Source organism: Anopheles aquasalis, chromosome 2 (assembly GCF_943734665.1).
Source record: "Anopheles aquasalis chromosome 2, idAnoAquaMG_Q_19, whole genome shotgun sequence".
Taxonomy (NCBI): Eukaryota; Metazoa; Arthropoda; class Insecta; order Diptera; family Culicidae; genus Anopheles; species Anopheles aquasalis.
The window spans coordinates 42,910,001-42,922,500 of NC_064877.1; the positions used below are offsets into that span (position 1 = coordinate 42,910,001).

Genomic DNA, 12,500 nt, shown 5'->3' on the forward strand with positions numbered 1-12,500 from the left:
TGTCATTGTCTCAATCACAATTCTGTTTTTTTTTTAATTGTTTCTCCGGCCTATTTTCTTAGGCGGCATGATTTTCATTTCTCTACACACAAACACACACAAACACACACATACAATTACGAATAGATACATAATAATGGAATGATTAATTTGGCAGCATCAATCGGGATGTTGGTACAAAGGGTTTTTTTTTTGCGGAAACAATGGTTCGAAGAAATGAAATTCTTAACGTTTACAGCAACAGGGCCTCTGTGAACTGTATTTTGAAACAGAACAGAAATCATTACGTTTGCCAAAACTATCCGGTAAAGTTCACACTCAAACGATCCAGATGAATATGAGGGCCACGTGTCATACTCGTTAAGCTAATGCGGGGGCGCATAAAAATCCGATTCCGTTGGAGGTCGAATATACAAAGCAAGGTAGAAACCAATTTTAAGCAACTCTCCCCGCGTAACCGTAACAGAACCGCTAATCCTGTGCACCTCACTGAGTTGGACAAGCCATGGCCAAGAGGAACTTATTTGGGGGGGGGTGCATTTGAATCGATGGACGGTTTTACTTTTGTTATGAATTTTGTTCCAACCAAACCGAACAAAGCACTTGAAGAAGAACGACTACGAAACATAGGGCTAGTGGGGTGGTTGAGGGAGAGGAAGGGGGAATAGTAGTCAAAGGCAGGGCAACCACCAACCAAGGCAGAGAAAAGCGTCTCAGTAGCAGCAACAGCAGCGCAGCGACAGTTTTAGTAGCAAGCAGGAGCGGCAGGAGCAGTAGGCGATGAGTAAGTACTGTGTACCGGCAGTGACCAGGGATTCGGCAGGTAACGTAAGTGAAACAGGCAACGTGTAACAAGTAGGCAAGCGTAGAAGAGGGAACGAAACGAAAAAATCATCAACCACCTTTGTAACTGCTCTATATACGAAAGAAAATAAAAAAATAAATGTTATAATAATCATGGAGCGTTTCTATTCACTCTACGACGTGCGCGTTCTACTGTTGTTCCGTGTTCTAACAACTTTGCAAAAACAATGCATTTTACAACAGTAGCATGTTGCAGCGTCTTTCTTTCTTGGTGTGTTCCGGCGTTAAATTGAAGCCATTATTGTGTTTTTTTTGTTCCACTGATAAACCACAGAATGGTATTTATTTGTTTCCATAGGGTTGGGTTCGCATCTCAACGCTTTTTATTCTGAGGTAACGGTTTTGGGTGGGGTAAGTAAGTGGAACCACGATCGAACGATTTTACATTTCTATGAGCTTCAATTGTGCCATCGAAGTAAACAATAGCTATGCTATAAATAAATAACGGATTGGCGCAGGTACCGACTGACCGGCGGACCCCACATTAACGACACTTTTTACGTGGACAAAGCACAGAACGACGAAACACAAAGAGAATTCGATACCAGCTGATGGTGGCGATGTACGAAGAGCGAAGAAGGGGTGGTTGTAGCGCTAGGCCACACTCCTACCCCCTCCCCCCCCCCCCCCCCCTACCGGGCTCGTAGCATAGGTTGCGAGATAACGAAATGTACATCGCGGTTAACAGTCGCCAAGTGGCCACTTACTTTGCCTTTCCCTGGTTGGCGACGGATTCGATCGCTTTGCGAACGGTCTCCTCGTCGCCCAAGAACTTCATCGAAACGACCGGCTTCAGGTTTTCGTCCAGCTCGTAGACAAACGGGATGCCGGTGGGCAGATTAAGCCCCATGATGGCTTCATCGGTCATCTGGTCCAAATGCTTCACGATACCACGCAGGCTGTTGCCGTGAGCGGCGATGATAATGTTCTTCCCCTCCTTCAGCTGCGGGATGACCACGTCGTTCCAGTACGGTAGCGTACGGGCAATCGTCAGTTTCAGCGATTCGGCCATCGGGAACTCGGTGGGTTTCGGGTCATCCTTGTAGCGCTCATCCTTCACGATCGCATCGTAGTAGGCATGGTCCGGTTCCATGTTCGGGGGCGGCACATCGAAACTACGGCGCCAGATCAGCACCTGTTCCTCGCCGTACTTGGCGGCCGTTTCCGATTTGTTCAGCCCGGTCAGCCCACCGTAGTGGCGCTCATTGAGACGCCAAGTCTTCTGGATGGGAATAGCGGTCTGGCCCGATTCCTTCAGGATCGAGTCCAGCGTAACTTGCGCCCGGGTCAGCAGCGACGTGTGCGCGATGTCGAACTTTAGGCCGGCTTCCTTCACCGCCTTGCCAGCGGCCAGTGCCTCTTCCTTGCCTGAAAGGTGGACGAAAGGGTGATTGCAGGAAGTGCGGGCCGTTACATCACCCTGGGGGCCGCAGGACCCCTACTACTCGCTTACCCTTATCGCTCAAGTTCGCATCGAACCATCCGCAAAACAGGTTCTTCTGGTTCCACTCGGATTCACCGTGGCGCACCATCACAATCCGGTACTTTGCAGCCATTTTCGCGACTAGTTTTAAGGAATTCACGGCAGGAAGGAACAAATCCTCGCAGGAAGCTGCACGGGCTGACTTGTTTTGGAAACTGAGCGGCTGAGGCGGCTGACGACGCTAGCACCACCTAGCGGCCACCTTGAATGCCCTTGCGATTTTTGACCACCGTAGCCCACCGTGCGTCAAATTTTGGCCGCTTTTCGAACACCGCAGCCCACCGTGCAGCAGTCGAAAATTTTCGAAAAATTCGAAGTTCGAGGAAAAAATTGCGCGCTTTCCACGCAGCGGCTTCACGGAAATTGTTTTACTCGCGGGGTTTTTTTTCGTTCTGCGCTGTTTTAGCGAGATTGTGTAAAGCATAAATAGTTGGTTGCGATTGTGTACGGAAAGATAATTGCCCCGAAATGTCCTCGTACGGGCTTACGGAGGGATTTCTGATGGTAAGCCGGGTGGACGGCGTTAGTCCGGGGAGAGTGCAGTAGTAAACATGTATTTTCACGTTCGCACAGGAAATGATGAAGGGCAACGAGATGGAGAGCCCGGTTCTGCAGGTGATCGGTTCGAAGCGCATCGCAAGCAGTGGGGAACAGTCGGAACGCTTCCGGCTGCTGATTTCCGATGGCAAATCCCTGTACAGCTACGCTATGCTGGCCACGCAGCTGAACGATATGCAGCGGCAGGGCAAACTGTCGGAATACACGATCATACGCATCGATCGGTATACAACGTCGGTGGTTAATCGAAACGAGAAGGGAGAGAAACGAGTGTTGATCATCGTCGAGCTAACCGTGCTGAAGGATGGTGCCCTGGTGGGCAAAAAGATAGGCGACCCACAATCGATGGCTGACGTGACGGCCTCACAGACACAGAACTCCGGTAGTGGCTCCGGTGCGAATAGCTATGAGAAACCGGCGGCTTCCAGCCGACCCTCGGAGACCAGCGGACTCCACAGCACGTACGGTTCGAAGGGTTCCGCGGGCGGATCTAACGGTGCGACTGCCAATGTTTCCCTCGGCGACAACCTCACGCATCCCATCTCGTCGCTGAGTCCGTACCAAAACAAGTGGGTCATAAAGGCGCGCGTAATGTCCAAATCGGGCATTCGCACCTGGAGCAACGCCAAGGGTGAAGGAAAGCTGTTCAGCATGGACGTGATGGATGAGTCGGGCGAGATCCGGGTGACGGCATTCAAGGAGCAGTGCGATCGATACTACGACATGATCGAGGTGGACAAAGTGTACTTCATCTCCAAGTGCCAGCTAAAGCCAGCCAACAAGCAGTACTCGAACCTGAAGAATGACTACGAGATGACGATGACGAACGATACGATTGTGCAGGAGTGCAAAGATGCGGACGGGTCGATGCCGGAGATCCAGTACAACTTCGTGCCGATCGCCCAGATCGCCAACCTGGAACCGAATGCAACCGTCGACGTGATCGGCGTGTGCAAGGAAGCGAGCGAGGTGGTCCAGTTTACGGCCAAAACGTCGGGCCGAGAGCTGCGTAAGCGTGAGGCCACCCTGGTGGATTCCAGCAACGCGGCGGTACAGCTCACGCTGTGGGGTGACGATGCACAAAACTTCCCGGCCAGCAGCAATCCGGTGGTGCTGGTGCGCGGTGCACGAGTGTCCGAGTTCGGTGGTGGCAAAAGCCTGGGCCTTATCGGTGGCAGCGTCATGAAGCTGAATCCCGACATGGAGGCAGCACACCGGGTACGCGGTTGGTTCGAGAACGGTGGGCGAGATGCATCGCTGGCCAGTGTATCGGCGCGGACCGGTGCCGGTGCTGGTGCCGGGCTCAACACCGAGTGGCTGACGTTCCGCGAGGCAACCGATCGCAGTTTGGGTGCCGGAGACAAACCGGACTACTTCCAGGTGAAGGCCATGATACACACGATCAAGTCCCAGAATGCCGTGTACAAGGCGTGCCCGCAAGCCGACTGCAACAAGAAGGTAATCGATCAGGACAATGGATTGTACCGGTGCGAAAAGTGTAACGCCGAGTTCCCGAACTTCAAGTACCGGCTGCTGGTGAATGTAAGTTTTAGTCGCGACGGAAAGAGGACAGGGATTCTCATGTTTCTCTTTCCCCCCCTTTCCTTCATCCCACCAGATGCTGATCGGTGATTGGACCTCCAACCGCTGGGTAACGATGTTCACCGAGCTCGCGGAGGAAGTGTTTGGTAAATCGTCGCAGGAAATTGGCAGCATGCTCGAGTACCAGGGCGAAGAGGCGGAGAAACTGTTTACCTCCATGTGCTTCAAGTCGTTTGTCTTCAAGCTGCGCACGAAGCTGGAGTTCTACAACGAGCAGGCACGCAACAAAACGACGGCCGTCAGTGCGGCACCGGTGAACCACAAGGAGTACAACGCGCTGCTGATCAAGAGCATCCAGGAGATGACGGGCGTAGGCAAGAACTAAACGCTCCGCGCGTGCAGAGGTACATTCCCTTCGATTTTCGATGCCCATCCTCCGTTGCTTCGCTTCATTCGTTTTCTTCACAAACTCTCCTTGTTTTATACTCAAATCATAACTTAAAATTCAAGGTAAAGAAATAATAAACAAAAAAAAACCATCTCCATCATAATAGCTAGGCTCGGCCCTCAGAGGTCGGTGTTGAGTATGAAGCGGTTTCCCTCGGACTGGGCGCCCACGTACCGATAGCGGCACCGTCCGTACGCTCCCCGATGATCGCCTACTTCGCGCAACGTCTCCGGTAGCGGACTGTACACCGGTGGCGGCTTCCGGCGCAATCCCAACCCTGCACTGACGGCCGTGTACAGATGCTTCAGTGCGTTGCTCTTGCGCCTCGCAACGGTGTTGCTTTCGTTCTCGCTCGTTTCACCGTAGTTCTCCAGCTGGCAGCGCACAAAATCTCGCTCCATCTTTTTCACCCGCTGGCCGTCCAGAAAGCGCAGCTGGGGTAGCTGTCGGATAATATAGAGCCTGCAATCGTACGGAGCGAAATGTTTATGAGAATACGATGGAGATATGAACGTTTCCGGTCTTACCGATACTTTTGATAGTCGTACTCGGTGTACTTGAGGTTCAGCAGATGGCAGGGACACGCGGGATTACCGAGCAGACTGAGATACTCGAGATTCGGAAAGCACAGCGAAAGCTTGGTTAGCAGCAGATCGAGATTCTTGAACTACAAAAAAAAAGGCACACAGAAAAGCAGAGGAAGCACGTTAAATGGTTTAAGGTTCGAAGAATGTAAAGTAGCCAAAATCTGCGCCACTCGAAGAGACTGCCTGCCCCGTGGCGTACTGTTGGGCAAATGCGTTTGCACAGAAACGACGATAGCACGGCGCCCGTTATCTGGCAGGTTGTGTTTGGTGTGTGCTGGCCCGGAGGCGGCGAAGCCGATGTTGATAGCCTTTCGCCATTTTGATTCCAGGCATCAGGTCACTGTGAAATGCATCGACGGTCGCAATGCAATCGCAGGATGCGGCTCTTTGGAGATTGCGACTACGACGACGACGACGATAATCGAAGAAGGCTGTCCGCCTGGCTTGCTGAAAGGATGCTGTGTTGCAACCCAACGGTGGCCTACCTTGTTATTGTTGAGCGACAACAGCTTCACGTGGTTGAGCTGTGCTGGAAAGATGATCTCGTCCGTAAGATAGTTGTTGTCCAGCACAAGCTCCTCCAGGTACGGGAACAGCTCGAGTGCATCGAACGAGGACAACTTGTTGTGGCTAAGATCCAGATGGCGCACCCGGTCGGCATACAGCGACAGTATCGCTTCCGGCAGTTTGTACGTCTTCTGATCGAAGTAAATCAGCTGTGAGGGCGAGATGTCGAGAGGGCAATTAGTAAGTGACATGGTGTGCTACCTGCGGTTCTATACCGAACAGAAGCAGAACCAACCTTCTCCTCCTGGGAGATGTACATGATTTTGTTCCAATTGATGGCTTCCATTTTTTTCCTCTGCTCTGCGTAACCACTGCCACTGTACTTCCGCTTCAGGGTAGGATTTCCGACTGCTATTTCCAGCTTTGTGAGTAACATTGGTACACACGCGCACGTACAGACACACGCAAACCCGGTTCCGGTGAACCAACTAAGGGCTAAGCCAAGGTGCTGGCTGTGAACAGATCACCAACAGCTGCAGTTCACTGATGATTCCGGCGTCCTGTGTCGCCCTCGCGGTTTTGTCGATCCGGTCTGCCCAATGATGGTGTCTTCACGGTTACCGAAGGACAATATTTGAGTCACACAAACGGTGGGATGGCGATCACGCAACCAGCAGAGTTTGCAGACGATAGTGATCTCTTGGACTGGAACGGATTGACTGAGTAGGCTGAGCTGCTGCTGGCGATGCTGGTACGCTGTTTACGGCACCGCGCAGCCAAGATCGAAGACCCCGGTGCACCGGGTTGGGATAGTCCCGGTTCGAGTGGCACAAGCAAGACCGCGAGTGATGATATGGCAGCGCAGCTATCGGTACGAACCGCTTGCAAACTAGTGGCTAGAATGTTGCGGGTATCACCTCGTCCGGGTCGATGCCGTACCGGGCTGCGTGCGTGCGTTCGATGGTGAGTCTTTGATAATTCGTTGATTGCACAAACTCCTTCCTTTCTTGCTCCCCCCTCTCACTCCTGTGGCAATGATCGGTTCTTGTTTTGTTCTTATTGTTCCGGTTACTATTTTTTACTTAATCTCCCTGGCAGCGTTAATCACCATTTTCCAGCCGTGGTTCTTTCGTTCCGTGGCTCACATCTCGCGTAGTGCACTTGTTTACTCACACGATTAGCAGAGTCTATCGCGCACTCGGTTATTCTTATCAGTACGGCACTGGCGGGGGGGGGGGGGGGGGGCTAGGTACTGCTGATGATGGGTTCATATTCTGGACCTTCCTCGAGATGCTTCCATGCTGTGGATGCTTCGCTTGAACGAACGCACCAAAGCGAACGGCCCACGTACCTCCCCGCAGACCTGCTCACGGCCGCAGACCAGGCGGCCTGCAGACCTGCTCACGGCAACGGCTACTATGTGGTATACGCCGGTGCTCCCCTCCTCCTCCGTCGTCACGGGCTACGACAATCTCATCAGAGCCGGCTACGGTCTCGTCTCTCGTAGTTACCGCTTATTCATCACCAACTGAACCGACGACGAACGAACGAACGAACGAACAGACGGGTGGCGTCCAACATCGGCCTAGACTCGGGGCTCTACTCTAACCAAGATCGTCCAAGACCGGTCGGTGGCGTTGCTGCCCTCCCGTTATCACTGTTTCGTTCCATCTTAACACACACCAAAGCACCCCCAGTTTCGTTCCCCAAGTTCCACGGTGCACGCAAAGCGAAACCTCACAGGGGAACGTTCGAGTTGATGGGGGCGATGTTTCGCTCCATTCGTCACTTGATGTGCTTCCCCCTGCCATTCGGTTCCGTTTCGGCCTTTTTTTTTGCCGCTCGTTCGTCCTTGCACCCTCTTCTCTTTGGCAGTCCCAAGATAAGTATCGGCTAGCTGCCGGTTGGCCAATGGGTAGATGCGGTTTGAAATTTGATCCTTCGGTGCTGGTCGACCAGTGGGCCCATAGTAGTAGGCTAGTGCTCACACAAACCAAGTGAGCGACGGAACCGGCAACAATCTAGCAACCCGTTTGAAAGAAAGGTCATCTCCAATCGGTCTATCGAGTTGCTATGGTAGGCCACCAATCCAGGAGATGAATGATTGACGAGCAGATGCAGATTGAAAAGCATGTCACTTCCAGCGGGCATTCTATGTTCAATAACAAGTGGCCACTGGATATTTAATTTCGTTTCTTTTTCTAGGTGATAGAAACAATTTTCGATTCAAAGCCATACGAAGAATGAAACAAACTGTACCAGTCCCACGAAGCCCAGATTACGAAGCTGCTAGACCCTAGATAACGAAATCATTTTCTTTCAAAGAACAACGGAAACAAATGGAAATTCGATTTTTTTACGAATCATAAAAATGGAAAGAAAGAAATGTATATTAAATGTTTTTTGTTTGTTTGTTTGTAGATGGCCCTTGGAGTTCCTTGATTGATTAGTGATGGAACAGCCGCAAGTTGGTGTGCACCATGACGATGCCATGTTCGTTGCAGGCATCAATGACCCCCGCATCGTTGGTCGAACCGGCCGGTGCAGCAATATACGAAACGCCACTCAGCACCGCTCGATCGACGTTATCACGGAATGGGAAGAACGCATCCGAACCAATCGAAACACCCTTCAGCTCGCGGTTCCACCGATCACGATCATCCTGCGTCAGCGCTGCCGGTACCTTCTCGAGCATCGCCTCGAACTGTGCCACCGGCATGTCCTTCCCGACCGTCCCGTTGACGTAGTTGTCGATCGCATTCGAGATTTCCGCCCGCTTCACCCCCTTCCGGAATTGCATCGAGGCAACGCGCGGATGCTGCCGCAACCACCAGTTGTCCACCTTATCACCGGCAAGCCGGGTACAGTGGATGCGCGACTGCTGTCCGGCCCCAATACCGACCACCTGCCCATCCTTGGCGTAGCAGACCGAGTTACTTTGCGTGTACTTGAGTGCGATCGTGGCCACAATCAGATCGCGCAGCGCACCCTCCGGTAGCGTTTTGCTCTTCGACACAATGTTCGTGAACAGGGCTTTACCGATGTCCGCATCGTTGCGGCGTTGCTCCAGCTGCAAACCGAACAGCGTTTTGCGCTCAACCGGGCCCGGTTCGTACGTGGGATCGATCTGCAGCACACAGTACGAACCGTTCTTCTTCTTGCGCAGTACCTCGAGCGCTTCTTCGGTGTAACCGGGCGCAATGATACCATCGGACACTTCGCGCGATATGATCTTTGCCGTGGCCAGATCGCAGGTATCGGACAGGGCAACAAAGTCACCGAACGATGACATCCGATCGGCACCGCGGGCACGTGCGTAAGCCGTGGCGAGCGGTGTCAGACTGTCCAGCATATCGTCTACCATGCAGAGCTTCGCCTGCTCGACCGTCAATGGAACGCCGACGGCAGCACCGGCCGGTGACACGTGCTTGAAGCTGGTGGCAGCGGGTAGCCCCAGGGCCCGCTTTAACTCGCGCACCAATTGCCACCCGTTCAGGGCATCGCAAAGGTTAATGAAACCTGGCGATGCATTGACCACCTTGAGCGGAAGGCGCTCGAGGGCCGTGTACAGTTGGGCCGGTTTCTGGTGCGGGTTCATACCGTACCGCAGGTTCAGCTGCGACACACCGGCCGCGTACTGTTTGCGGAAGTAATCGGAAATGAGTGCATCGTACTCGGCCGTATGCGTGAATGCCTTGAGGGCGAGCACTTGGCGCGTTGCTTCCGTCGTGTCACCATGCGTACGAATTTCCTCCACCACCCGCCCGTAATCCTTCGGATCACAGACGACCGTCACACGCTGATGGTTTTTCGCGGCCGCACGCAACAATGTCACGCCACCGATGTCGATGTTCTCCACCGCTTCCGCTATCGTTACGTCGGGCTTCGAGATGGTCAACCCGAACGGGTACAGATTGCAAACGACGATCTGGGTCAGCTCGTAAGCCTGCTGCCGGATATCGCGCTGATCGGACTCAGTGGTACGGGCCAGGATGGCTGCATGCACGGCCGGGTGCAGGGTTTTCACTCGTCCACCCAGCATCTCCGGTGCACCGGTTATCTCGGAGACATCTCGAACCGGGAGCCCCTGATCGCGGATCGTTTTCGCTGTTCCACCGCTCGCTACCAGCTTCAGGCCGAGATCGTTCAGCTGCTTAACGAACTCCACCAAACCGGACTTGTCCGAGACACTGACGAGAGCTGTGGACGGAAAAGGAGTTGTTTTAGAATGATCATTGCTCACGATCACGTGCAATGGAAGAGCAAAACTGACCTATTTTACCACTAGCCATACTGCTGCTGCTGCTGCTGCTGCTGCTGGTGATACCGTGGAGATATCGTTCGGAACCTTCTTTCACTTTCAACGCTGCGCGTAGACTGATGAGCCAGCGGCCACTATCACGGTCCTGAACGGCGCCGGTCGTACGATTCCTTGCACTGACGTTGGTGAAGCACTCGCGGCTAGCAATAGGAAAGACAAGCACACGGCCAGCTGTTTAGTAGCGTACAGGACAGGAGGCTTACAATAACAAGCTCCAGTGATAAGAGAGGGCCTCGGGCCCATGGGCCCCAGTGCGTTGCCAAGTGATGTTACCGGAGCGCGGGAATCGATCAGTTCCGACACGAGGCCGCTGATAGGGCCGCAATTCCGTAAAGAGGTCAATCGTGAGGGAGGGTTGCAGGGTTAAGGTTTGTTTGGATTGCCAATCAAACAAGGACATGGAAGCGAATCGAATCGAGCTCGATCAGCGTCTTCACAACCGAGCTTATGCTAACTTTGTCACTTACCTTAAGGGCTGCTCTCAGTGCGTGATGGAATTAATAGCAATGAAACACTTTGTAAAAGGACTATTATTTGCTGGTTAAACAAAAAGGAGTCTTTTTAATGATCACACGTCTGTAAAACATTCGGCCAGCGTCACACACTCACCGCAGCATCCGGCAGACCAGCGACGAGAACCGCATGGAAGCGATGATGATGAATTGATGGACACACGCGGTCTAGCACGGAACTAATGGGCGCTTGTGACAAAATGGAAACCTGATTCCTTTCCAAATGCCGGTAATTGACAAACAAACGTGAGCCTCACTCGCGCCACCAATTGGCTTCATTCCATGCGGTTTCCATGGTGGCGCGGCTGTAGTTGTGAAGCAATCTATCGGCTCGCGACGATCGCACGATCGCTTCAACGGTTGATAAGTTGCTAGACGATCCTCACTATTCAGATTTGACTCCAATTTGCTCATAAAGCATATCTGGGGGCAAGCACAATCTTAGCTCGCGCTGGGAAGCCTCCCGGCATACTTGGATTGTGGCTCAATGATTCTTCCAATTCGCGACATCAAAGTAGCAACAGTGTCACGAATCATGATTGAAAAAATAAATTTAAAAACAGGTTCTCCATGTTTTATAAATCCATTTGACTGAAGAAAAGAGAGGGTTTTTGTTATCGTTTCACTTGATTTATTTTGTATCTTTTTCACATAGATTGACTTATAATGGGGCGGGGTATTATGCATCTGTTTCTCGCTTCTATTAAATTATCCTCAACCCCCCGAAAAGTTGGCTCTCGCAGGCAGTGTGTAGGGCAAACGTACGAGGTGGCGCGCTCGGCAAAACCAAAACCCAGCACCCAGAGGGGCGGATATCCCCCTCCCTCTCCCCTTCAAAACCCCTAACACTGCTAACACAATCTGGGGTGTTTTTTTTTTCCTACCTTTTTGTTTTCCGTGATGCGTCTCTCTGTGTAGTTGCCATTGCCACTGTCGCGCTTTGCTTTTACTTTCACTGTTGATGAACAATAGAATTTGTCCATTCTTTCTCTCTCGAAGGTGTGCGTACACAATTCCTCAAGAACAGGTGTTTGGAATCATTTCAGTGCTCTTTCGCCGCTAGCGGGGAAAGACGGATGCGCGAACCGATCGGGAACGTTTGGCTCTGCTTGCGATTACACACTTGCCTATGCTCACATACGTACAATTAGAATCACACATACATCCTCATACATGCACACGCACATACAAACACACACATTCGTGCTTACATTCTTACATCAGTCATGCTTTGTTGGGAGGGCTACTAGATCTGGGGCAATCCCGAAGAGATGCCCCTCGCGCACCAGCGAATCTGGCGCTCCACGAGGAGGAATGGATGGTAGTGGTCTCCTCTTCTTACAGCTCGTCATGTTCATCGGCATCGAGGGTTTCTTCTTCCTCATCCTGTCCACCCGCGGCCGCACTGTTCGCGTCCTCGTCGAAGAACTCTTCCTGTTCGGGTTTCTCCTCGAGCGAAACGCCCAACGTTTGTCGCATCATTCGCTCGATGCTGTCGGCAAAGTCGGCCGTCTCGGGCAGCTGGAAGCCAGATCGGAGGGTGGCCGTGTTGAACATCAGCACCGCCATATCCTTCGCGACAATGTCATCGGAATCCGCATCGACACGGCGCAACAGCTCACGCATCAACGGATGGCGCGGATTAATCTCGAGCGTTTTCTTCTGGTTCAGGTAGTAC

At 52.4% G+C, this 12,500-nt stretch overlaps 6 protein-coding genes across 6 annotated transcripts in view; 2 read left to right on the forward strand and 4 right to left on the reverse strand.

Moving 5' to 3' along the window:
- Positions 1–958, forward strand: part of LOC126569806 (heterogeneous nuclear ribonucleoprotein R) — a 48,656-nt gene extending 47,698 nt beyond the window's left edge. Inside the window, exon 12 of the mRNA XM_050227176.1 lies at positions 1–958. This exon is cut by the window's left edge and continues 6,724 nt beyond it. The gene's annotated coding sequence lies outside the window, so the exon portion shown is untranslated.
- A 141-nt stretch (positions 959–1,099) lies between these two features.
- LOC126569819 (phosphoglycerate mutase 2) lies at positions 1,100–2,518 on the reverse strand. The gene is made up of 2 exons (XM_050227199.1): positions 2,318–2,518; positions 1,100–2,232 (listed from the first exon to the last, which is right to left on the reverse strand). Exons 1-2 carry the CDS (start codon positions 2,418–2,420, stop codon positions 1,568–1,570), a joined length of 768 nt encoding a protein of 255 aa, XP_050083156.1. The 5' UTR covers positions 2,421–2,518; the 3' UTR covers positions 1,100–1,567.
- A 159-nt stretch (positions 2,519–2,677) lies between these two features.
- LOC126569808 (replication protein A 70 kDa DNA-binding subunit) lies at positions 2,678–4,998 on the forward strand. The gene is made up of 3 exons (XM_050227178.1): positions 2,678–2,851; positions 2,921–4,447; positions 4,524–4,998. The coding sequence occupies exons 1-3, from the start codon at positions 2,816–2,818 to the stop codon at positions 4,830–4,832; spliced, it is 1,872 nt and encodes a 623-aa protein (XP_050083135.1). The 5' UTR covers positions 2,678–2,815; the 3' UTR covers positions 4,833–4,998.
- A 4-nt stretch (positions 4,999–5,002) lies between these two features.
- LOC126569818 (leucine-rich melanocyte differentiation-associated protein-like) lies at positions 5,003–7,583 on the reverse strand. Its single transcript, XM_050227198.1, has 4 exons — positions 6,285–7,583; positions 5,968–6,198; positions 5,423–5,562; positions 5,003–5,357 (listed from the first exon to the last, which is right to left on the reverse strand). The coding sequence occupies exons 1-4, from the start codon at positions 6,423–6,425 to the stop codon at positions 5,015–5,017; spliced, it is 855 nt and encodes a 284-aa protein (XP_050083155.1). The 5' UTR covers positions 6,426–7,583; the 3' UTR covers positions 5,003–5,014.
- A 318-nt stretch (positions 7,584–7,901) lies between these two features.
- LOC126569810 (bifunctional purine biosynthesis protein ATIC) lies at positions 7,902–11,113 on the reverse strand. Its single transcript, XM_050227181.1, has 4 exons — positions 10,920–11,113; positions 10,778–10,847; positions 10,263–10,450; positions 7,902–10,189 (listed from the first exon to the last, which is right to left on the reverse strand). Exons 3-4 carry the CDS (start codon positions 10,279–10,281, stop codon positions 8,436–8,438), a joined length of 1,773 nt encoding a protein of 590 aa, XP_050083138.1. The 5' UTR covers positions 10,282–10,450; positions 10,778–10,847; positions 10,920–11,113; the 3' UTR covers positions 7,902–8,435.
- A 557-nt stretch (positions 11,114–11,670) lies between these two features.
- LOC126569803 (endoplasmin homolog) overlaps positions 11,671–12,500 on the reverse strand; it is a 3,273-nt gene continuing 2,443 nt past the window's right edge. Inside the window, exon 2 of the mRNA XM_050227162.1 lies at positions 11,671–12,500. This exon is cut by the window's right edge and continues 2,014 nt beyond it. Coding sequence (XP_050083119.1) covers positions 12,161–12,500 — 340 coding nt within the window. The 3' untranslated portion in view covers positions 11,671–12,160.